The sequence below is a fragment of the Opisthocomus hoazin genome, chromosome 23 (assembly GCF_030867145.1).
Source record: "Opisthocomus hoazin isolate bOpiHoa1 chromosome 23, bOpiHoa1.hap1, whole genome shotgun sequence".
NCBI lineage: Eukaryota > Metazoa > Chordata > Aves > Opisthocomiformes > Opisthocomidae > Opisthocomus > Opisthocomus hoazin.
In genome coordinates, this window is record NC_134436.1 from 11,929,944 (window position 1) to 11,955,152 (window position 25,209).

Genomic DNA, 25,209 nt, shown 5'->3' on the forward strand with positions numbered 1-25,209 from the left:
GCGGGGCTTCCCTGCGGCGGGGCCGGAAGCGCGGCGGCGCTGGCGGAAGGGGACGCGCAGGAAGCGGGGCCGGGGTTACCCCTCCCGCCGCGGCCACAGGAACCGGGCGGCTCCGAGGGGCAGGTGAGGAGCGGGGGGCCGAGCTGGCGGGGCCCGGTGAGCCGGCGGCTGCCGCCCTCCTGGGCCGGCCGGCGCCGTGCGCCGTCCCCCTGGGCCGGCCGGCGCCGCGGCCTCGGGGCGGGCCGTGCCCCCAGGAGAAGCGCTCTCCTTGGCGGGGCCACGGGGGAGGGGGCCGGCTGCGGGGAGCGGGCCGCGGGCAGAGCGGCTCCCGAGGCGCCCGGCCGAGCGAAGATAAGCCTCCTCCTTGTTTCCTTTCCCTCCTCCTCCCCGCCGGTCGGCGCTCGCCGGGCCGCCCCCGGGTGTTCTCCGGGCGCGGTGCCCCGGGGCCGTGCGGGCTGACCGGGAGGATGACCGCCGATCCGCCGTGTCGGGCGGAGGCTCTGCTGGGTTAGCTGACTGGGGGGGGGCAGAGCTCGGTTTTGTCAGCTTTATTAAGTGTCTGAAGGGGTTCTGGTTATTGTTGCCTTTTTTTTTTTTTTTTTAACGGGGCCAGCTTCCTGACGCAGAATGAGGTGTTAAAGCTGCACGCGTTAGCTGAGCGCAGTGCCGGGAGGAACGAGCGTTCTGCGGGAGCTGCTGCCTCGGGAGAGGCTCGGTCAGTCTTATCCCCTGCGCTCAGTGGCGGGATCCAGCCCGCACCACAGCCCCAAGGCCCGGGCAGGCCGTGCTCGAGGCCTGTGGATCTGGCAGGATCCTGTCAGACCTTTTCCCTCTCCCTCAGTCCTGTTAGCGCTGCCCTGTGTACTCCTCACGTGTCTGCATCCATCTAGAATTTGTTAGGTTGTGTCCTGCCCTCCGTTTTAATTGAGTGGTGAGGTGAGGCTCACTGGGAATCCCTGTCGCCCTTGCTTTCCTCGGAATCCAGTCTCAGTTTGAAGTCTGTTTTGTGCTTCGTGAAGTTGGGCAGCGTCACCGTGCAGCCCTGCCGCTGTGCGCCAGGAAGGGTGGTGTGAGCGTACAGGCCGCCGGCGCGGTGCCTGAGCTGCGGCTGGAGCAGCCCCGGCCCGTCCCGCGGGGAGGACACACGTACGGTTCCTGCCAGGCGCTGGCCGAAGGTGCTGACTCAGTTTAATATCACCGTTTTAAGTAAAACTAATTACGACGCGTACAGTTGTTAGTTTAAAAGGCACACAGAAATGTGTGAGAGCGCATGTCTTTCAGTAATTGGATCACAGTGAAGCTATCGAGTTTTCAAATTTTGTACCAGCATATAAGTCATTTGTGTTGGAGAAGGTAAAGTTTTTCTTTTTCATTTCCATGAGAAACTTCATTTTTCTTCTCAGTTGCCCCATCCACATAAGGTGAAGCAAACACTGTGGTATATTTACCTCACAGTGAATGCCGTAACAGGCTCATCTCTGATAAGTTTTCCAAAACCTGTCTTTTTTTAAAGTTGTTTCTCCACATCCACTGCATTCTGGTATTCAACCTGTTAAACAGGTTCACTGAGTCAATGATGCTTTACCCGACTTAGCAGAAAGCATTCCTCAGCTAAATCGCAGTACTGGAGACACTGCTTGTGCCGCTCATCTGCGTGAGGAGTTAACTCGGTTATTCTAACGTTAACATTAAGTTCAGATTTATTTTAGTTACTTGTTACTTATGTTTTTAAATGAAAAGTGTATTATTGTTATTTCAGTCCCTCTGTGCCAGTGTGTGTGCTGCAGGAACAGTGTAGACATGAACACGTTAATTTGGTAAAGGGAAAAAGGAGAGGATATCCTGCACGTTGCTGCCGAGGCAAGGTCTTTTCGTTTTTCTGGGACTTTGGTCTTTAACTAAGCAACCTGAATATTTTATGTGGTGTTCTGACCCTTAAGAAGAAGAGCTGCTCTGAGGACCTTTAAAGGGACGTTTCTGGGGAATGTTCAGTAGGAGCCCTTTTTTTCCAAAAGGAAAAGTATTTATATTTCTGCCAGACAGAGACTTTGGGCTTTCTGTTTCCCTCCAACATGTGACGTTGGTGTTTGCTTGGTGACCTCTGTGGTCTCCACACAGCTTTTCTTGTGATTTGTCTTGATCAACTGTTATGTGGATGGTATCTCTGAGACATTTAACTAGTGCAAAAGAATTGATCTCTGGTTAGACTTGTGGTTATTTTCCTCTTTGTCACTTTCCCTTAGCTCAGAGGGGCTTTTTAGTTTCTCTAATAATCCTCGTGTTCTGTCTGAGACTTCACATCCTAGGCAAACTGTAACTTGTGGAAGAGTTTTTCTATTTCTTAGTTAATTCCGCTGTACTGGAGCTTGTCTTTACTGGCAGATTTTGCTGGATTTTTTTGGTAAACAAAGCTTAGCTGATGTGTCCTCCTCTACTCTGTCCCTTTTCTCTTTCAGTTTCACTGAATTTGCATGACATTGTGAATATTTCCTTTCATCAGAAATCGTTGCAAATATGGGTCCCCGGCGGAAAAATGTGAAACCGTGCTCAGTGAACAGGGAAGGCTCTGAGTCTACCAAAGCTGATGAGCCAAAAGATTACATGAACCAGCTCTCTCATGAAGTGCTTTGCCACATCTTCAGGTGAGTAGCTTGTCAGAAGTCAATTTCTTGTTTACTAAGGTAGTGTTTTCTGTTTTTACCCCCAAATCTTACCTGCTGTGATGCTTGTGTCACATGGTCTTCAGAAAGAGTAGATGTGCCGTGGGTGAACTGGTGGGTAAAACCTGGATAAAAGGGGGTCAGAAATTTATTTTTTTTTTTCAGTTCTAGAATTCATTTGGGTAGTATGAAAATTAATTTATGTGAATGTCATGAATGGTAGAAGGAAGAAGAAATAAATGTTATTTAATTGTTCACCCGTGTGGTAACAAGTGTTTAAATACTGATTTCGGTGCAGAAGTGCATCGCGGGTATTACGAGGTTGGGGCGCATGTTTTGAAACTGTTGTATCTGCTTCACAGCATACAGAAGGGAACTGGGACGAGTATGTGATCTTTCCTACCGCAGAGTCCTTCTCCAGGATGTTCACTCATGCCTATTATATTCAGAACATAATGTGTTGCTGACAAGTTCTTTAACAACAGTAGCTCTCCAAAATGTTTGCAAATTGAGCATTCTAGTATGTACTAGAAAATAAAAGTACCTTTAATTAGAACATGTAGAAACTAGTGTGGCAAATGGTTTGGTCAGCAGTATTTATTAGAGAACTAAAGCATCTTTCCATTTTAGTATTACATTTGTATCTTAAATATCCTATATTCAGTGTCAAAAATTGGTGAGTCATTCTGCTTAGCAAAATTTCACACTTTTGTCAGAGCACGGTTTGAAAATTCTGCTTGAATTAATGTTATTAGGTGTTAGAAATATAGGAATTTGTATACTCCTGCTCGGGATGTTCTTTAGTTTGGAAAAAGCTGAAAAGGATCCACCTTTGATAAATCAGAGGGGTGTTTTTTCCTCTCCCAAAGGTACCTTCCCTTGCAGGATATCATGTGCATGGAATGCCTGTCCAGGAAGCTGAAGGAAGCAGTCACACTTTACCTGCGAGTAGTAAAGGTTGTGGATCTGTGTGCAGGCCGTTGGTGGGAATACATGCCCACTGGTGAGTAACGCACTCGCTCATGATACGGTGTTAAAGAGGTATTGAGCAAAACTGTACTATCCTAGTGCTTATAATGACATATGCAGGGCAAATATTCAATAGCAGTAAAAGGAGGTAGGTGTTCCATTCCTTTTGACTTTTGTGAGATTTGGGTGGCTTTCTTGAGTAGGTGGTTTGGAAAATTTGTCTGTGCGTATGTACGTGTGTGCGTATGTATATTGGGTATTACTGTAGCAGAAACGGGGATTCTCTGTAGCAATCTGTAAATACAATCTGTGTTTGTCTGATTATTGTAAGGGAGTTAATCCAAAGGTTAATCCAAGAAGAGGCTGTTTGCATGCAGGCAGGAAAAAATACAATGGAATGAGAGCAACTCATCTGCCAACACTTAACAATGTAAGAATAAGTAAATTTTTATGTCACCCCTCAAGCCATCTTCAAATCAATAGATAAATTTGGCAACCTAGGTCAACCCTGTGAGTGTTAGGATTTCTGTTGGATTTAAATTGCACTGCTGGGATTTGTTGGGGGAGAGAGCTAAAATGAGTGAATTCTGAAAGTTGGAGGATCTGCAAAGTTACAGATTTATTAGGGCTGTTATTAGTTAGGTGGTTAGACCTAACCTAAGATAGATGCAAATACAGGTAACTTAGTAGTTTAAAATCTATTTTACGTGTTGCCTTATGTTGGAATAAAATAACCCTGTGCTTTAAGAAACTGTCTGTCGTCTTTGAGAATTGTGAGCTGTGGTGGATAGTGGTGAACTGCACATAACTGATCCAGCTGGGCGGTTTTGAGCCACGTAGCTGATAAATGGAATTCCGGGAAAGACAAAGACACAAAGCCTGACAGCCTGCAGAGGTGCTTCATCTGAGAAGGGAGAAAGCGTAGTTAACCCTGTAGCCACGTGACTCCACTGAAGGAAACCTATAGCAAGCCTGCAAAATTCAAGACAGAAGTGTATGTAGGTCATGATTTCTAGAATCTGGAGGTAGAAGATGAGCTATTGCTTCATGGAGTACATCTTTCGACACTGTAGAATTTATACTGCTATGCAGAGAGAACAGTGTATTTGGCTTTCCCTTTACAGCTAGGAGTCTGCTGTCGCAGGAATACCAAGTCTGTTGTTGTCATCTTAGGTTTCACTGATTCCAGTTTCCTAACGCTGCTGAGGAAGATGCCAGACATTGAACAACTTTATGGTCTTCATCCCAGGTATCTTGAAAGACGCAGAGTCCGTGGCCATGAAGCTTTCAGCATTCCTGGAGTTTTAGAGGCTTTGCAGGCCTGTCCAAATCTGCTGGTGAGTGGTTAGACTGGAGAGAGAAGCTCCTTCAGCAGCTGAGGTGATGCATGTTAACAGAGCAGAAGAGATGTGGCAGGGACTCATTGCTTACAGGGCTTCGTGTGTTCAGACCTGGGCTTTGAATCCGGATCTGGCTGTACAGAGTACCAGTTATTTGTGACCATATTTGCAAACGAGTAGTATTTTTAGTTGCACCAGTGGGAATCATAGGTGCTTTTAAGTCCAGAAATGAATTAAAACCCTGATCCCTCTGCTTTTAAAAAGACAAGTGTCGCTACAAATGAAAAGTGAAGTAACACATGCACAGTGTTAAAGCATTTGCTTTGCTTCCTTTTCTCCAGGGCGTTGAGACCTCTCATTTAGAGCTGGTGGAAGCTATTTGGACGTACATGCCACAAGTTCACATTTTAGGGAAGTTTCGTAATCGTAATGGTGCTTTTCCAATTCCTCCTGAGAACAAGCTGAAAATTCCTATAGGAGCTAAGATTCAGACTTTGCACTTAGTAGGTAAGTGTGTTGGTGGTGAAGTAGTTGGCTTCAACACAGGTGAATTTAAATGCTTTGAAACTCTGGAAGATTGTCATTCTTTAAGAGAGGGAATTTGGCATGTGGCATTTGTGAAATAGTAGTCGCTATTTGTGTGAGAACAGGTCCAAAGGGCAAACTCCAAAAACCTGTGTTGACAAACTGAGGTGAAGAACTTGTGTTTAGAATGTTTACAGCTTTTCTCACATGCCGCATAGCAAAGAGTTCATTTCTAAAGCCAGAATGTTAATCCGAATAAATTTATCCTAGAGTTTATAGTTTAAAGCTTGTTTAAAATGTTTGTTTCATTTGTGTATTATTAGGGGTGAATGTCCCTGAGATTCCTTGTATCCCAATGCTGAGGCACCTTTATTTGAAGTGGGTGAGACTCACCAAACCACAGCCTTTTAAAGATTTCCTTTGTATCAGCTTACGCACTTTTGTCATGAGGAACTGTGCCGGTAAGAGGGATTCATTATAGGGAGGGGATGTTTTAACATGTAGGAAGTAAAATACTGTTAAAGCTGCATAGGCACCAGCTGTAAATGGAAATCTTAGAATACAGTATTCTGAAAACAGTCATTGTTTTATTCATAGTATTAGGCAGAAATGTGTCCCTCCTCTGTACGTTATTTGGTGCTATGTAGTTCTGTTGACTTCCCGATCTAGATTGGTCTATGTGGACACTTTAAAATTCTTTGAGGTGGTATGTTCACTGTTGGTAAGTGAGCAACCTTGTTTGTCTGTGTTGGTTTGTTCTATGTAGGACCCACGAATTCTTTGAAGTATGTTCCTCTGGTGACGGGCCTGGCGTCTGCTCGAAATCTGGAGCATTTAGAACTGGTTCGAGTTCCATTTCTTGGAGGACTCATCCAGCACGTGGTAGAAGATAGCTGGAGATCAGGTATGAAACTTCTTATCCCTCATACTTAAACAAATAAATAGAAATATTAGCAAATACTGGAGGCATGTGAAGCTTAACTTTTTTGTCTGTAGCATATCCTTTCTTGATTATTGTAAAAGTATCATGTTTGGAACAATGGTTATGGTCCTAAATATGGCTCTGCATTGCATATTGTTTTGATCTTTTGACTACAATTAACTCTAGGCTGATAAGCTAACCTTCCAGTTGCATTTGTTGGTGAGTAGAACTAGCAGGATTGGAGGGGAGTTGGGTGTGAATACACGTTTTATTGATTTGCTACAAAAGATGTGTTGTGTTAATTCACTTGTCAAGACAACACTGGTGGAAATGTATAAGATTGTGATCTGTGACTAAAGCGAAAGAATGATGTTGGGTTTTTTATTTTATTTGTCAGGTGGTTTTAGGAATTTGCACACTATAGTTCTGGGAGCTTGCAAGAATGCACTTGAAGTGGATCTTGGCTACCTCATCATAACCGCTGCACGAAGGTATGGGCCTTTACATCTTTCTTTTCCCCCTTCGCCTTTTTCAAAATATGTATCTTAGTAATGAAGTCCAAGAATGTCAAGAAGCAGAACGACCTTCAAAAATTTAAGGAATAAACAATTAAACTTTACGTAACAGGAGTATTCTGTGGTTAAAGAAACTGGAGTTATGTCTGCTTCTGAATCACTTTGTGTTGTAAGCCGCTTTCTTAGGCCTGTATCTGAAAAGTGTGGTGCTCTTAGTCTCACAACTGTGTTGTTACGTAACTGCCAAATACTGCCATAAAGATACAACAGATACCCTCTTATTCCTGCCATTGTTGGAAGAATATTTTCATTTTATTACCAGAGGGCATCTTCTTGTGTGGTTTCTATGGCAGTTGTGTTTTGGTGTGCCTTTTAATAGGAATAATCCTTAATTGTATTCAGGTTGCATGAAGTGCGGATCCAGCCTTCCTTGACCAAAGACGGTGTTTTTTCTGCTCTGAAGATGGCTGAACTGGAATTTCCACAGTTTGAAACTCTTCATCTAGGATATGTCGATGAGTTTCTACTACAGTGTATGACATTTTTTATATACATAAATTATTTGAAAAATGTAAGGATTAAATAAGTGGATGTGTTTTCAGTCATTTTCTGAGAGTGACTGAAAAAGAATATTCATGTACCCTTATTGAGGCTGCTGATCTTATACAGCCAAATAAGTTTTCCTTCGCTTCCTGAAACTCTTACTGAAATTGGGAAAGTCTCAGCTTTACTGAACTGAAGTCATGATCTGATGTATTTTGCTGAATTGGACTGAAATAGGGAGTAAGAAAATCATGCGGTAAAAGGCAAGTTACTGAAATTTACTGCTGTGTTTGCTACTATCTTTTTCTTAGGTAAAATGACAAATGGAGACTTGGTGAAGTATGGCTTGGCTGATGTGGTTGAAAATCCAGGAATTATTACAGATATTGGTATGAAAGCTGTAAATGAAGTTTTTTCTTGCATCAAGTATCTCGTCATTTACAACTGCCCACATCTACATAACCCAAATAATTGGATCACAGGTATTGCACACCTTTGAAATTTTAGAGATGTTATATGAATAGCTGTGATATTAAAACAGAATTTTTTCTGCTCATAGTACTGCATGTTCTATGTCGTAGTAAGTACAGGTAGATGATGCTTAGTTTGGAACGATAATGGTGCTGGTGACAGTCGGGATGGAGATACAAAAGGGTATAATGAAAAACAAGTGAGATAGGAATCCTTGAGGAAATGCATCTCTTCTCTTCCGCAGATCATTCAAGGTGGACCCGACTGGTTGACCTCACCCTGGTGCGATGCCATGCGATAAAGCTAGATTCTTTTAGTCAGTTCATTGAGTTGTTGCCAAGCTTAGAATTTATTTCTCTGGACCAGATGTTCCGTGAACCTCCCAAGGTTAGTTTTTCAGGGAATAGTTTTGTTGTCACCAGCTCACTCGAAATACGTTGAGCGCCAGCTGCTATGCATTCTTTTAAAAGTTATAATTAATTAAATAGCTGGTAAATAAATTACTTTGGTTTGCAGTTGCTGTTGTCATGATATGTTAGGGAGAATGATGCTGCTTCTGCAGATGGGAACAGTGGCAAGGTATGTATTCTTGTCTGAATATGTGACCGGGAAAGAAGACCCACGTTGATTCTGTGTTTCTGTTGAGGTCTCTGCTGCTCCTTCATTTTGCTGCTGCTTTTTATGTGATCTTTTTCATACTTAGGGATCTGTTTACAGTGTTAAGGGGTTTTTATGATTGGTGGTTGGTGAAATGGGGGGGCTGTTCCCCTGCTGGAGTGCTTTCAAAGCTTAGGAATTTTGTTTGTGTTGTCCCCTCTCCCACACTGTGACATAAATCTGTTTAGCAGCTGTTGTAACGTAATGAAAACTGCCTACATAAAAACCTGCTTTCTTTGATGATTAATTCTGCCTTGAGGCTACTGTGTTCTGGGAGGAGTACGTAATCTGCTGTTTGTATTGATGTAATAAGATTTCATAGCGAAAGAAATACAGTTTAATAAAGTAAGGCTATATGCTTTGTGGCATTCCCTTTGATGAGGAGTTTAACGGAGTGTAAGGATTCTGGGTTTCCAAACTTAAGATGGACATCTGCAGTGCGTAGCGTAAGGAAGTATGAGGGACAGTTTCCCTGTTCTTCACGTGCATATTGTTTTGTTATCCTGGATGCTGTGGACAGAATGCTTCCTCTGCTGGCATTGGGATATGTTGTCGAGATAACGTGCCTGTGTTTTCAAATCCTAATGGTTACTATTTGTTTTCAGGGTTGTGCCCGTGTGGGCCTAAGTGCAGGCACAGGAATTGGTGTCTCGTCTGCCCTAGTCAGCAATCAGAACTCTAACAATGACAATGACAACAACAACAACCACCAGAATAACAATAATCCAAACATCCACCACAACAATCACCAGAACCCGAATGACCAGAACGAGGAGAATGAGCTGCGGCAAGATGGGCAAGCCGAAGAGCAGCAGATTGCAGCTGAGGGTAATCTCTGATCTTTGTGAACCTTTGTAGGGAGGGATTTTGTTTGCATTGCTGCTTAGGTAGGGTCCTGGAGAAGATACGAATACACACAGAAAGCTTGTTGCTCTTTCAGTTCCTGATATGTGACTTTAACCTTTTCTGAGGGCTGTCTGCACATCTCTGATACCTGTGTGATAAAAGCTATCTTTGTATTGTATCTCGTGGCTGCTAAGGCACATTACAGTTGAGGGCTTACATCAGTACAGATGTTGGCAATGTACAGTTTCAGTGTGATACTCGCCTGTGGAAGCGTGAACTGCTTTCTAGGCTCCTCTGGTCAGAGCTGGGAGTACCTCACAGTGTCAGAGGGTGTATTTTTAAACTTCCCTAGCAAAGGCAGAAGCCACTGGAGGGAACGAATATGTAAATCCTGGTTATACTGCTCACTGAAGTAGAACAAGACTTTTGAGGAGGAGTGGTAGATTTGGGAGAAGTAAGCCCAAAAGTTAGGCTGGGGCCTTGGCTAAAGAGAAGTAGAAAAAATGTGAGAGACTTTGTGCAACCTTGAGACTCAGTGAAGGCATCAAGGCAGCTGCTGCTTCATGATTCTCTGACTCTCTGTGGGTGTAGGTTGAATTCCTTCTACGCTGATGGGCTCTGTTCCTTCTGTTTCCTCTTCTTGACCTTATCTTAATCTTTCCAGCACTGAATGAGATGGAGGAGGTGGCACAGGACGAAGGAGTGGCTGCTGGGCAGGGCCGGAGTGATGTCCGGGCTCACAGCCAGGCTGTCATTCCTATGGAGGTCGATGAAGAGCAAGCAGGTAGCTTTGCTTTTTGGAAAGAAATTACTTTTTGGTATCCCCTTCTTGAAGGGTTAAATTTTTCAGTATAAATCTAGTTTTTGTGTGGTTTTCTTCACCTGGGCTGTCTGGTGTTTTTGGAATAATGAAGCTAGCACAGCTTACTGCTGTCAAGAAACTTACACTATTTTAAAGTCTGTTTTACAGTCCTCAGTTTTCTTTTGCATATGGAGTAAAATATCTTGATCTTAAAGCCTTTTGTTTGTGCTGAGTATAACAAAAGACTCAGAAGGCCTGAATGTGCTTGTCATGTTCCGATATTGGTGTTAATGGCCTGTTTTTCACTGCACCATGTGGATTCTTTTCTGCCTTTTTTTCAAGCCAGAACAACTTGTTCCAGTGTTAATTTAATTTGTATTAGTGACATCATTAGTGACATAAGGCAGTCTTGATTTTCTACTAAATATGCCAACAACATGAAGCAACGTACATGCATGCTGGATCTGTTCACTTTCTCAAGATTAACTCCTGAAAAGGTTATTTAACTTCATGTCCATTTCTTGTGTTATTCACAGGCAGATATGTCACTGTAATTGGCTAATGCCTTCTGGTATTGGCCAAGAGAGGTAACCAACAAAGCACATCTATACTGAAGCTTGATAATTCATGCTTCTCCTTCCTACTTCTACTGGTGGGATTTATTTAGAAGGGTAATTGCAGATGTTCTGACCAGCGGTTCTGATTTTGTGGTGGAGGTTTCAGGGACTGCTTATAATACGCAGTTGCGCAGTTACTCATACTGTTGTCAAAGAACTTTTAAGCTGTTCTTGTATTTGGATTTTAATGAGGGAGCCACAGAATGGGTGGCTAAATTGAACGAAATTAATTTCTTGTCATTTTTTCAAGCAGTCCTAAAAGTTCTTCAGCCCTTTAATCCATGTTTGACTTATTGTTACATGAACTGTTGGCATGGCGTTCTACTGTTTGCAGGACCAAGTGGCATTCAGCCAGTTGTAAAAGCAGCACCTATTACTGTCCATGATTCAGACAGTGAGGATGAGGAAGAAAACATGGGGCCTTCAAGAGCTTGCGTCTCTAACAGCATTGCACAGAATTACTCAGATGGAGAAGAGAAAAGCAGAGATCCAGTGGAAACCAGAGAGCCTGCAGGTGTGGAACAGATGGGTTCCTGGGCACTGTTAAGCAAAATTTATTCTTAAGCTTCAGTCTTTCCATCTTACTCAGTTTTATTTCTACCTTTGTAACAGACATGCATGCTTGTTTGCCCCCTACTCTTTTCTTCCTGTTATAAATCTAGAATGGAGGTGTAAAGACACGTCCCTCTGAGCTCGAATCACGTAGTCACTGTACGGAAACACAGAAATAGTGCTGTACGGCTTCCCTTTCGAAGTGTCCTGAAGGGGACGTAGTACGATCAGCTTTACTTTGATGCGAGCTTTGGAGGTTAGTTAGAATTCTCAGGATGATGTTCGGTACTGTCATCTTCACTTCTGAACAACACTTACAGCATGTGTGTATATTTATTATTAGTAGCAGTATGTATATTATGATTCATTCAGAGTCAGAGGCCTAGAACTTCATGGTAGTGTGACAATGATAGAGAGACATAGAAAAGGACATTCCCTGTCTTTTGATTTTACAGCGACAGCCGCACATCTGCGGCTCCAAGTCCTGGGTCTGATGTCCCATGTCATACAGCCTTCCCGGCAACAGGGACGACATGCACTTTCCTGTAGTTTGTATTCTACCTGAAGTAGTTTCATACGTATCCAAGAAAGGAGGAAGTCGAAGCCAAATTGTAATCTATAAGTAGCTGACAGATGAAGTACATACAGTATTAAGCCTTAATGAATATTTAGCTAAGCAGTTAACATAAAAATTCTGCGTTGTGAGGACTGAATGTACTGGTCTAGTACTGGTTTAATTTCTGCAAAGCCTCGGACATACCAAAGCTGTAACGGATCAGGTGTCTTCCTGTTGTAACTAGCATATTCCCTACACTTCAGCCCCCCTGTCATTTTAGTACATTTCAAGAAGACTGGTCGTTGGCAGTCTGTAAAGTGCTGTGCTTATCTGTCAGCTCTAGTTTGAGGGTTGAAATAAGCTGTGTTTGGATACAATTTGCATAAACTTTTGTGGTGCAAATAATGTTTTTATCAGGCTTGATTTAGTGTAATTAGCTGAGAGGCTTAAGACGGTAGCCATTAAGTTCCAGTTGTGATTTGTACACCGTTCTCTGTGGGTTTTGTATGCATCTGTAAACTGAGACTGGTGTTACCTATTGGCACCCCTTTCCATACCCAGGAGGGGGGCCTAAGGATTGCCATTGAAAGGAAAAATTTTAGTCCTATATATGTTACTGTAATTCCTCAGACTTCTTCCTCCTATTTAAGAAAACAGAAGCCTATTGTCAGTGTGGTTTTTGTATTTTTGTGCTTTGGCCTTTTTAACCAGTTAGCTACTTTGTGGAAAGATTAGCCTCGCTGACAAATATGTATCTTATTTACCGACACACCCTGCACATCACTATAAAATAGCTGCGAGATGTTGTGGAGATTCAGTAACTGCTAGAAGTATTATTAATTCCTGTAGGATGTCAATAGCAGCATGATCCTGACAAGATTTGTCATTGTGCTCTAGGCTGCCTTGTGGTTTAAGTAGCCTCTAACGGAGTAGCACTCGGCGTTTATTTAAACTGTGTGTTAGGTTGTCTCATTGCTCTCTCTCGCTGAACTCTTGCAGTGAGCGGTAAAGGCAAGACGCCGCTGCGGAAGAGGTGTAGTGCCAGCCAGGTGGGCCAGACAAAGCAGTTCCATGCCGAGGAAAGCAGCTGTGAGAAAGGTTGTCAAGTGACAAGTGAGCAGATTAAAGCGGACATGAAGGCAGCAAGTGACATGCCTGAAAGGAACAAAAGCAAAGATTCTTACCCAGGTTGCAGTAACTCTGCAGGATCGACGGGAACATCCAGCTCCTGCAGTGCTGTTTCTCCTAACCCTGACAGTGCACAGACAGCTAATAGCCACTCTGCTGGGACCAGTCCAGCAACCAGAGACGAGTCCAGGCACTGTGTCTGCTCGCCTCGTAAAAGCGAAGGCTCCAGCGAGAGAGAGACTGAGAGCAGCTCTGTTTGTTCCAGATGTTCCTGCTACAAGCCGCAGGACGCGCAGCAGAGGACTAGTGGGTGTTGTGATGGGGAATGTCCATCCACGAGCGGAGCCTGCAGGAACGGACCAAACAGTGCTGGGTCAGGTTTTGCACTTAGGACTCTGCCAAGCTGTGGGCCTCCAGGAGAGACAAGTGGTGAGAGGACTAGTGGGAGTGCCTGTGGGCCTGCCAGAGGGGAGGAGAGCACGGGCTCGCAGCGACGGAGCTGTGAGATGGAGTACAGAGAAGAGTATCCTCGCCGACCGCTAACAAGAGCTAGAAGCAAGCTGTCCCACGTGCCTCTGGTGTCGGAGTCAGGTATGACCTATATGCCTGTATTAAATTCTGAGAAACTGCTGTGCTGGCTTGAGACAGTATTGAGCAACTGCAACACCTACAGATTATACTGAAGTTAAACGTGAAGTTTATTGGCTGATAACTGAAAACTAAGTGGCTTGTCAAAGGGTCAGAATTTTGATGGTACAGAAATGGCTGACTTCACTGCCATAACTAGGTAAAATAGCAGCTCTCTCTAAAAGAGTGCCAGTGACTTTTTTCTCCGTGCAATGTTTCTGTGTGTGTTATCCGTACATACTAAACAGTGTTTGATTTACTCATTTGAAAACCAAATGCAACTTCTTTTGGCAGCTTCTCTCTTCCTGTGAAGGCTGTTATTCATTGAAACATAAGACTGTCTCCCCCATTAAAATTCTCCCTTTAAAAGGAAGAAGACAGCAGGTACGCTCAGATCTTAGCGAGAAGGCAAAAGTTAGTAAGTGATACTTTATCAACCAATAAAGCAAGCCGTAATTATAATTGAGCCAAGCTTGTGCACCTGCATAGTGGCTTCTGCTTCCAAGTGTGTAAGGCGTGGTGATCAAACTTGTTGAAAATTGTCTTTTTATTAAGTAGGTTCATGCTTCACATCATGTAAAACAAACGAAACAAAACAAAATACTGAAGGGCTGGAATGAAGCCAGAAATGTTGGGAGAAAAGAACAGATGTGAGAGGGGAACTTGCTGTTTCTTCCACATATACTTGCTTTCCAAAATAACCATCTTAGTCTGGCACAGCACACTTTATAATTACCTCATGTATCCAGGATTCTTTGCTGAGAATATCTGGCGAGTAAAATGAAACTGAAAAATGAAACACGCTAGTTACAGAACCCTATGCGTTGGAGGTTGAAAAGATTGATAGCAAATTCGTAGCTCTGTTAACATGGAATGATTCAAACACAGTATGTCTTAGCATCTTTGCAGTTTATCTTAATGTTCCCAAGTGTTAACAAAACCTAAATCACCTATGATATTGTTCTGTAGCTAGATGTCTCTCAGATTGAAGAAATGATCTTGCTATTAAATTTAAAATGTCTGTTTTCTACCTTGTTCCATTATGACTAGTAATAGCCTACAAAAGTCAAAAGAAAATATTTCCTCTCTATCCTCATCCATTATGAAAACCTGAAGTGAAGTCAGTCAGATCTAAGTACTAAATTAGGGGGATCTTTCTGAAAGTATCTGTTTTCATGTTTCAGTTGGTAGTCAGGAAAAAGATCTGTCCTGCTCGTGGAGAAAAATGTGCCAGTATTTCCTATATTTAACCTACGCAAGTCAGAACTGTTTTCCCAGCTCCATACAGTTACGTGTATGTATTCATGCACGTATTTTCCTCTTTGAAGCATCAGATACTAGCTGGTGCTGGAGGTAGAATATGAGATGATGTGTCATTTTTATCTTTTAGGCCTGTGTTTAACACACAGGACCGTGAGGCTTCTGCCTGGCTCTTTCAGTGCTTTTCTTCACTAGGATAGGCTATACAACTCGTGAGAGTATAACCTGAAAATGCTTTGTTACAGAGTTGGAAATGTTTTTCCATAAATAGTCTAAAAATGTGCCTTGAGTATGACTGCTTTCTATTATTCTAGCATAAATGACATTGTGGTTTTCGGCTTCTGTAACAAACCTGTATTTCTTAGTAGAAGTATTTTTTTTCTCATAAATTATTTACTCATATTGAACAATGGAACAAGTCAAATATTAAACACAATGAAATTTTAAAAACATTATCACCACAGACTAGTTGGAGAAAGGATGACTCGTGTGTAATTTTGATTTTTATTTTAGTAAAAATGTAAGCCACACTTGTAATAAATGTGGGATTTTTTAAACTTGTTTTAGTTTGCATTTGTAGTGAAGCAAGCTTTTCACATTTCAAAACGCGTGTTATGTTTAAACCTTCTGTAAAGATTTCTTGGCTTTGGGCTGCATCTTGAACAATTCAACGCAAATTGGAAAGTTTTTCATATAATGTAGCTAGGAAGTGTTTCACTGTCTGTAGATACTCTAGGAACTGTCAAAAAAAATTCCCTGGGATGATGATTCACGGGTGCTACAAGTTGAGCACTTGTAATGCTGCATCTTCCAACCTGTGGATCCCCTAAAGCAGCAGCCTGAATTCTGGAGCTCATAGGCCCACTGAGTGTCACATGTTAATTAATAGTTCACTTGTATCGGTGGAATTTGATGATGTTAAGTAGGAAAAGAGGTATTTTTTAATGTTAGTGGTAGTATAGCATGGAGTAGTTCACATATAGTCTCTAATATTTTGCACTTCTATCTTGATTGTGAATCTTTGTGAAGATGCCATATGTTTTAACAAAAAAGTCAAAGGAAGCTTAATTTTAGTAAAATAATTTCTCATTTTGATCTGTTAATTACAGAAAATCAATTCTAGAACATTTTTTCTTTTTACTCTAGGAAGTAAGGGTGGCCATCTATCATCATTTCTTTTCTCAAAGCCTCATCTTTTAAATCAAACACGAATTTGATGTTGCTGGGGCATGAAATGGAGTAAGAAGCAGTTTGGGAACATCAGATTGTTTTATACCGGGAATCCTTTGCAATATTAGGAAAAACTGAGTAGCAGTTATAAAGAGCAGACTTTCAAGTAGTTTGAGATTATTTCTACCATTGAAAACATTAAAGCCATTTTGGTTCTTGTATTTGCCAAGAATGTTCTGTTTGCTGCAGGGAACCAAACGTAACCTAACAGTTCATCTTCTGTTCTTGTCTTGGCTCCGCGTCTTTCTGTGATGTTGAACTTGTAGGTGCAGCCTTCCCGTGGCTTCATCTATGAACAGCCCACCCCCCCTGCCCCAGGTTATCTAGTATGAATGATTCCGAGCAGCAAACCTGAAAGTGGTTTTTGTGCAAGGAAGAGAGATAGTTGTTTTCAAGCCAGACTGGTATTTTGATCTGCATACATAAGAAATGTGTGGTCTTATTGGACACATTTTCAGCTAGGGAATGCCTCTGTTGTTCTACTGAAATGTAAACAGCAGAAAGATTCTTCCGGTTTTCTGTTTCCAGAGGTGGCCAAGCCAAAGCCACGGCAAACCACAAAGCGGAAAAGGACAGCTGACAAGTCCACAAGCACAAGTGACCCGGTTATTGAAGATGATCATGTTCAAGTAAGGTCTTTTTCCACACCTGCTGCAGGTGTATCAGCTGGGGATGCTCAGGAACAGTGATGGAATTACACAAGCTTATCTTCTGTGTAGAGCCAGCTGAGTTATAACTGATGTTGCTGCTCTCTTTGGTCTTAACCATATACAGGAAATTTCTGTGTTAGGTGCATTGATACGTGGACTAGCCTGAGAAGAACAAAGTGTAAGCTAAAGCTAAACTTGAAGTTTGTCGGGTACTTATGGCTGTAGTGCTACGTGAAGTCCTGCCTTTCCACAGTGTCCTTCTTGATGGACAGGGAAAAAATTTATTCTCTGGCATTTATCTTTGAAACAACAGCATAGGCTACTGCTGTTAAAAGAAACATGGGAGGTGTAATTACCTCTGGTCACAGCCACGCGGCTGTTAGTTTGCAGGCTGGAGGTTCTCTTAGTGTATTAATAACAAGAGTTAATTCTTCTGCAGTGAAGATCAGTCGTGGGAGGAGAAAGCGCAAGGTCTGACTTGGTGTGTTGAGGCTGTTTACTCAAGGCTCTTGTTCTAGCCGAGCGTGAGATTGCTTCAGAGGGTGACTCTGAACAGCTGACTTAAGCTTCTCTTCTGAGCTCTGCTGTAGAGGAACCCGCCTGTGTTTATTTTCCCCTCTCTGTCTGGTGAAGAACTTGGCCTCACTAACTTAAGATAGTTGTGGTGAATGTGTCCCGTAATATTTTTCTGGTTGGTTACTAGGATGCACTACAGCTTTTGTGATTAGCATTAAAGATATTTTTGGGTGCATGATTTTTCTTCTTAAAATATGCCATTTTGGAAGAACAGTATTGTGATTTTGTTAAAATTTTTTTAACTGTCTGTGGTTACAAGGAACAGCTTAAATTGCTGGAACTGAAAGATCCGACTGCCGAATGCTTCTTTTGTCTCTTTACATGTGTTTACTTTGTTTTAATAGAACTCTGTTTGGTTGTCTTTGTGTAATTGGTCAGCTTCAGCCTTGGGCTGCTAAATCTTGCTAGAATTTTTGGTGATAAAAGTTTGAAAAATTAAGATTAAAACCGCAAAAGATTCTTTGTTATTACATTTTCCCTGTGCTCACGCTATTGGAAATGATTCTGCTTATATGTTTTCTTGAGCTTGATGCGTACTTTATTTTTCTAACACTGACAGTGGACATAGAGAATTAAATATTATGCATATAACCTTCAGCCCTCTGTGTGAGGTTTTCCTCTGAGATAGTGCTGGTAAAATCCATTGGTATGGGGAGTTCAAACCGTGATTCTTTGCCATACCTGCCTTCTGTGTTTAAACAAGAACTGCTGTCCAGAATGGCTATTTTTGTCATTGTGGTTGAAAAGTAGAAATTGAATGGTAGAGGGTTTGAAGTTCGGGAGAGATGATACTTAAGTTCTCTGTGATAGAAATGGTGCTTTCTGATATGACCCCTCCTTTAATCTTACGAGGTTGTTCTTTTGCGTTTTGTGATGTTGCTGATCAGCAGGAAGTCTTTTTATCTCACCGCCATCGGTAGCCTTCGTTATCTCAAATACCTGTACTAACAAAAGCTGTATTATATTGATTAGTATCCAGTTAAGATCCTTCTGTATCTGGCAGTATCTTTTAAAATTCAGTTTGTTTTATTTTTTTCTTTGTTTTTATCCTGTCATAGATTTTTTTTTTTTTTTTTTAAATTTTCACCAGGTACTGACTTTGAAATCCAAAAACCTTGTTGGAATCACCTTGACCAATTGCGGTATAACAGATTTGGTACTGAAAGACTGCCCCAAAATGATGTTCATACATGGTATGTAGTTAATGTCATATGTACCTCCTCCATCTGGCATTATGAGAAATTTCTGAGGGAATTAAAGTCAGTTCACTGCTTATTTTGTATTCATCAGCTGCTTTGCTGCAAGTCAGACTGATGCTTAGGATACGCAAATATTACTGCTTCTCTATTTGAATGCCTCTTCCCTTATAAGCCATAACAGGTTTAATAAAGATTAATATCTGAAAACCAACAGATGAAATTATATGACAGTTAGGAAGATGAGATGTTTATTGAAGAGTGATAATACAGTAATTGGGAGTTGATGAAATGAGTTTGACTACCTCGTTTTTTCTCTCATTTCTTCATGCTTTCATAGATTATTTAACTGACATGATGATACTTTTCTCCTTGACATGATAAAGATCTGTTTTAAATTATGACACTTAAGCTGCATTAGATTCACATGCCAGGGTGTGTGACTAGTCCTATATGGAAGCAGTGGGTCATTTATTGTTTTCTGCAACACCTACACCAAATAACACGTTTTCTTCTGAAATTAGGTATCTCTACTTAGCAGAGAATGAAGCAATTATTTCTTTATTTATTCCAGAATACTTCTCAGTATGTACATTAATTTTTAACTAAATTTTGATTACATGAGCAGGGTTACTAGAAAGGAAATAGCTTTATTTTTAGATTGTGTGGATTTACAACACTCTGTATTTGATCTGATTTTGAAGTCAGTGGTTTTCAATTTCAAACCATTCTGGGAGCTTTGTGAAAGGAAACAAAGGGAGGAAAAGGTTATTGTTAGGTAAAATTTGACATAACCTTTTAAAAAGACTCTTCTTACACATTCACAATGTAGAAGTTTGACCATAACATGGAAGAAATGAACAGCTAGTCTATTGCTTTGATCAGCTATCCAAACAACTTTAATAATAGTCTGTTACATTATTTGTTTACCTTCTTCGGAAACAATCGGCTTTGAAAATCTCTGACAGGAGGCTCCCAAGGTATTTTCAGTATTATATTTCTTCTAATAATTTTGTTTGCTTGTTTATAGCTACAAGGTGCCGTGTATTGAAACACTTAAAAGTAGAAAATGCACCAGTTGTCAATCGTTTTGACTATGCCCAGTGCAAGAAGTTAAACATGGATCAGGTTCTGGATCAGATTCTTAGGATGCCCCCGGAAAGAAATCGGATCATTTATCTTCGTCCAATGCAGCAGGTACGCAACCAACTTTCATTTAATCGTGAACAGATCTGGAGTTCTGCCTGTATTCTTTCACCACTCTTGGCTTTGTGTGTTCTTCAGTTAGTGCCAGAAATGTAAATGATATAATAACACAGCTCAGAGAAACTTTTTTATTAAACCTTCATCCCGTCAAGGCTTTTATTGCAGAATCTGGAACTTGGGTGATAGGGAATTTTAAGACTTAATGCTACCATCTCCAGTATTCACTGCGTTGGCAGTTACTGTAAAAAATTATGATGTATTGAATTTATTCCAGACTGAGTAGGTAAAAGTAATTGTAAGAACCTAGGTGCTAGTAAGTCAGCTTGTAGTTCTGTATAAGCAGAAGGATAACATCAGCATAGGTATCTGAAATCTTTAAACATCCTATTAGATTTAGTAACAGCAGTTAGTGTTTTGAATACTACTGTGCTGAAAGCTGCGTCCTCTTTTGATGCTAAACAGTGTTGCAAGACAGCTGTGGTGCTGGGAAGCCACCCTTTCCTCCCCCAGATTACGTGTAGGAGATGTAAGCACTGACATTTACTGAGTTGCTGAAGTCATTTGATAGGTAAATAAGAGGGCTTAATTTAGGATCTGGAATGTTTTTTGACTTTTATCACTCTTAACCAGAGCATTCTGTATTATACTGAGATGCTGCATCTCTCGTGTAAAGTAATGCTTTTTCTGGCTTAGTTTGCCTGACCAGCGAGGGAAGGCTCATTTGATATAAAAGCCAGCTTTTTGTTGAAACCAGATCCCTTGCTTTAGCTCTTGGAAGACAGTGGTAAGACTATTAGGAAAAAAAAAAAACCCACCAACCAAAAAACAACCCCTCCCCGTAAACCAGAGACAAATTCTGAGGAAGTGAATGTAGTTTAGACCATTATGTAATTTTATGAAAGTTTACTTACATATTGGAGTTGTGAAACACATCAGAAAATACACACTTCCCATCAAATTCCACTACTTGAGAAGACTCATTGGCAAAGCAGCGCTAGGAAAGTTTTACTTCAGTTAATCATGTATTTGGTTATGTATACTGTTAAAATTTCTTTTCACTGGACATGGGGGACTTGGTAGATGTCTGCTCTTGCCTCTGAAATCGCATCTCTTAGTTTCTCTTGGTTACAAGTCTTTGTTTGCTGCCTTTCACAGGTTGACACATTGACTCTCGAGCAAAAGATATTTAGCGGCCCTTATCCGTACCACATTTGCATAATTCACGAATTCAGTAACCCACCTAATGTCCGCAATAAGGTGCGCGTTCGGAGCTGGATGGACACAATAGCAAATATCAACCAGTGAGTACTTGCCCCTCAGTAACTTTACAGAAAAAGTATTCAGTCCTGATTCGGCAGCTACAGCTTCAGTCAAGCTGCAGACTTGCTGTATTCCGTTAGCCAAATTAAAAAAGTGGTTTGTTGACTAGCAGAGGTTGAATTCTAGATAGTGCAATGTAGAATTTCAATGTCAAGATGTATCTAATAGAAAATGTAGATCAAATAAACCTAACCATATGAAAAATTCTGTAAAATTCTCCAGTTCTGTCCTATCCAGCAGTAATGCAACTGAAGTCATCAGGATGGCTTGAGAAATATAACAAAACCTGAAAACAAGTTTCTTTTTTAATAAAAGGGAAAGGCTGATTTACTACAAGAAATAATGTTAGTTTCTGGGGAAGATTATGTGCAATCACTGTCGGGTCCTTACTGAGGAGCAAAAATTCCCAGCAGCAGGGAATTGTATACAGTGGCTCGCAGACAACTGTTCTAAACCGGTGTTTCTGTTGTCCTGATTTTTCACTAAAATGACTCCAAGAACAAATTTACTTTTGAAGTTTTGTTTAGTTGTGTCTATTGTTGGATTGTTCCTTACAGATAGAAAGCTATGCTTAAAAGGTAGCTTAACTGGTTTCTCATGTAAACTGTGCGTATTCTCTGTGGTTAGTCTCAGAAGTGAAGGGGCTGCACACTGAGTTGGTGTGGGGGTCTCAGAGGGGTGTTTCTGTGGATTCAGGCTCATTAAAGGAAAGGTTGCGTAACAGGATTTCCCATTTGGTTTTCCTCCTTGCTGCCCTCACGTTTCCTGTCACTACTGGCTGTAATCTCTTCCTCCTCTCTAGAGAGCTTATTAAATATGAGTTCTTCCCTGAAGCGACACGAACTGATGAGGACCTGAAGAAATACACTAAGTACCCTTGGGGACGAGATATTTACACTCTAGAAGGTGAGTGTTTATAGAGAGCTGAAAGCTGATGAGTGATCGCTCTCTTGCTCATGTAAGTAACTTTGCATCAAGTTACAAGAGACGTGAACAAAAACTTTTGCGAGGGAAGTGGAGGACCTTTGGCACGGAGTGGGGGTATTGAAGTGAGGAGGTGCTTTTCCTGCATTACAGTGACTGATCTGTGTGGTGTCAGCGATGAGAAGCGCTGATGCTGCAGGAGGGACATTGTCCTCTTTGTACCCTCGTCCTGTCTGTCTTCTAGGCATTGTGGATGGTGCTCCTTACTCCATGATTACTGACTTCCCATGGCTGAGATCACTGAGAACAGCAGAGCCCAACAGCTATGCTAGATACGACTTTGAGGATGATGAGAGAAGTGAGTAATCTTTTTTGAAGTGTTCAAAGAACTTTAACTTGTTGCTTGGTCCCAAGCTGCCAATGCATTCCTTTATTTTTCAGTTTTCTAATTCTTGTACTATTTTTGGTAGGCTACAGATAGCTACTCAATGAGGTGGGGGTCCAGCACAGGAGAGGGCCATAGTACTACAACAGTGTATTGACCAGCCAGAGACCTCTAATAGTGGCAAAATCAGGGAGTGAATCTGGTGCTTAGCCTAAAAATGTGAGAAGCTTGTTGTATCCAGAAGACTGAGTGCATTTAAAACACATAAAACGAATGTTGTGATGCGTAGTCCCAGCAATTCATGTTTTGTGGAGTTTACTGGCATTACTGCTGAAAGCTCTGCTGGACTACTGCCTCTGGCTTTGCTTTATAAAAGGTTGTTAAGGTAGGCTGAAGAGAGTCTGGCAGAGAAAAGTGAGGCTCACAGAAACTTGGGAGAAAAGAGGAAAGAACCGGAGCTGAAAACTCTGGAACAGAGATGATGTGGGTTAGAATTTAGGGTATATATGTCTCTGTCTATTTAGGAGCTTGTCTTATAAAATACTATAGTGGACAGTTCCTCAATTAAGAACCTTGCTTGTCAGCAGGGAAAAATACATTCTTCCACTACCTAATTAGGAAGATCTTGGAATCTCCTTCATTAGAGGTATTTTTAATTGACATAATTTTGGGTATTCTTATCTAGCTCTAGTTCAAGGAGATGAAGCTCAAGAAGATGAGGAAGAAATCATTGTTGGCTATACCTTTCTCTGATGATTTTTTTTTAGTTTTATTTTATTTGAAACTGATTCATAGACTTAATGCTTGTAGTTCAGTGTATAGTCTGAATTATAAAAAGGTGGTACGTATTTGATTTTGAAAGAGTAGTTGGATTAAACATGAAGTTAAAGCCATAAGAAATATAGACTGCTGCTTTATCCTTAACTGCTCTCGTTTATAAAACATTTAAGGGATCACTGAAATGGATAACCTGAAAGCATGTCAGGTAAGTCTCTGGAGGAAGGCTTTGTTATGCACTGGGATTCCCTTCGCTCACAGACATATGGACTTTGCATGCGTTAAACAAGTATTGGAGCTGTCTAAAGGTTTTAATCTGGGGAAGGCAGAATACCATTTCTGCTTGAATGTTATTCCTTAAATGTGGTTGCTCAGTGGAAGACTTTTCCGTTTGCTTTGTCTTCCAAGATTATCTCATTTAATGCAAAACGGATTCACTTGTTAATTTCTTTATAGGAGAGATTGTAGTTTTTATTCTTCCGTGCCTTCCACAGCTACTATTTATGCACCCCGAAGGAAAGGACAGTTGTCTGCAGACATCTGTATGGAAACGATAGGGGAAGAGATCTCTGAACTGCGCCAGATGAAGAAAGGCGTATTCCAGCGGGTGGTGGCTATCTTCATCCACTACTGTGACGTCAACGGCGAGCCGGTGGAGGACGATTACATTTGAGTGGATACCCTCCCTGACCTGTCATCTCGTCCTAAATTCCGATGGCCACTGCTGGCCAAGAACGCAGGTGGATTCTTTCTGAATGCAAAGCATTTTCTTGAAACACACACTTTGCGTTGCTCTCACACAGTTTGGAAAAGAGTATGTAGTAAATGTATAATGAAAAGTAAAAATTGTATACTAAGATTTGTACATAGAGGAAACAAGAAAAACTTCCTAACTGAGACTTTATTTCATATGTTTATACAGTTTAATTTAAATTCCATTTTAATGAAGGCAAATAATTAGGAACAGGGAATAATATTTGAATTTTTGAGCCCACACAGTTCATAGCAGAATTTTTTTTCCTATAAACAAAATCCCATTTGCTGTGTTCAAAAGAGTCATCAGAGTCTCTTTTAATCTGTGCCTTTTTCTTGAGCATTTAAGAGTCCGGTCTGAGTAAACCTGTTGAGCACAATGTTTGTGTCTTGTGTGCATTTTTCAAAGAGAGAAATATTCTACAGCTGTTGCAAAGAAGGGCAAAAGCAGAAAAAAAGTAGCAAAGCTGGCGACCTCTGTCTAGAGTTCTGTGGTAGTTTTGAGAGTTCACTGAAGACATTCTTTGGGAAAGAAAATAAAACACATTTAGCACCTTGGAAGCAAGATATGTTCTAAAGCATTTTGTACCATTAGATTTCATTTTAATAGCGTGCTGGATTCTGTAATGTGAAAAATAAGTTGACAATTGTTGGTTGCACTCTTTAACACAAATCTGCTCATACCAACTGGCTGAAAGCTGAATTTTCCCTGAAGACAAGCAGGAAGAGTGGTGTGTAATGGCTTAGCTGTAGCTGTGCCGGTGCAGGATCCGTCTGACTCAACCAGTGAGCTTTCAGGCTGATTGGCGCTCACTCATGAATGCAGATTTTCCATACGGTCAGTAAATAGTGCTGCTCTCTGCCCCCGAATCCTTGGTTTTGTTGTATGTAGAAGATGCCTCTGGCTGCCCAGGGTACCCGCAGATGTTTTGTGTACACGTCCAGCATTGGCTGCAGGTCAGTACACAGCTGTGAAAATGCACAAGTTGGTGTCAAACTAGCTGGCTTGCGTGCTGTCAGCAGCGTGCCCTGTGGGGCTGGGAGCCCTCTGAAAGGGGATGCGCTGTGGAAGCGTGTCCGCACGCGGCTGCGCCCGGGCCCCTTCAGGTGGGCCGCACGTTCTTGCTTTTGTAAAGTTGCAGAGTTACCAGCCTGACAAATGGCAGTTTGCTGACTTGCTGTGGTAAAAGCCATAGGGCAGA

The 25,209-nt window shown here is 41.5% G+C and overlaps 1 protein-coding gene across 4 annotated transcripts; it reads left to right on the forward strand.

The window, feature by feature from the left end:
* Positions 1-34: 34 nt before the first annotated feature.
* FBXO38 (F-box protein 38) lies at positions 35-24,628 on the forward strand. Of its 4 annotated transcripts, none has more exons than XM_075441984.1 (22): positions 35-123; positions 2,457-2,642; positions 3,530-3,663; positions 4,803-4,966; positions 5,311-5,476; positions 5,818-5,955; positions 6,261-6,398; positions 6,814-6,907; positions 7,334-7,464; positions 7,786-7,956; positions 8,190-8,332; positions 9,208-9,430; positions 10,113-10,232; positions 11,202-11,381; positions 12,975-13,694; positions 16,749-16,849; positions 18,537-18,639; positions 19,673-19,839; positions 21,004-21,149; positions 21,971-22,074; positions 22,337-22,450; positions 23,749-24,628. In XM_075441984.1, exons 2-22 carry the CDS (start codon positions 2,515-2,517, stop codon positions 23,925-23,927), a joined length of 3,564 nt encoding a protein of 1,187 aa, XP_075298099.1. In that variant the 5' UTR covers positions 35-123; positions 2,457-2,514; the 3' UTR covers positions 23,928-24,628. The 4 variants fall into 4 exon arrangements, with proteins under 4 accessions (XP_075298099.1, XP_075298098.1, XP_075298100.1 ...); XM_075441983.1 differs by having other exon boundaries at positions 50-123; positions 2,501-2,642; XM_075441985.1 differs by lacking the exon at positions 35-123 and having other exon boundaries at positions 2,529-2,642; positions 3,546-3,663; positions 4,879-4,966; positions 23,749-24,626.
* Positions 24,629-25,209: the final 581 nt, after the last annotated feature.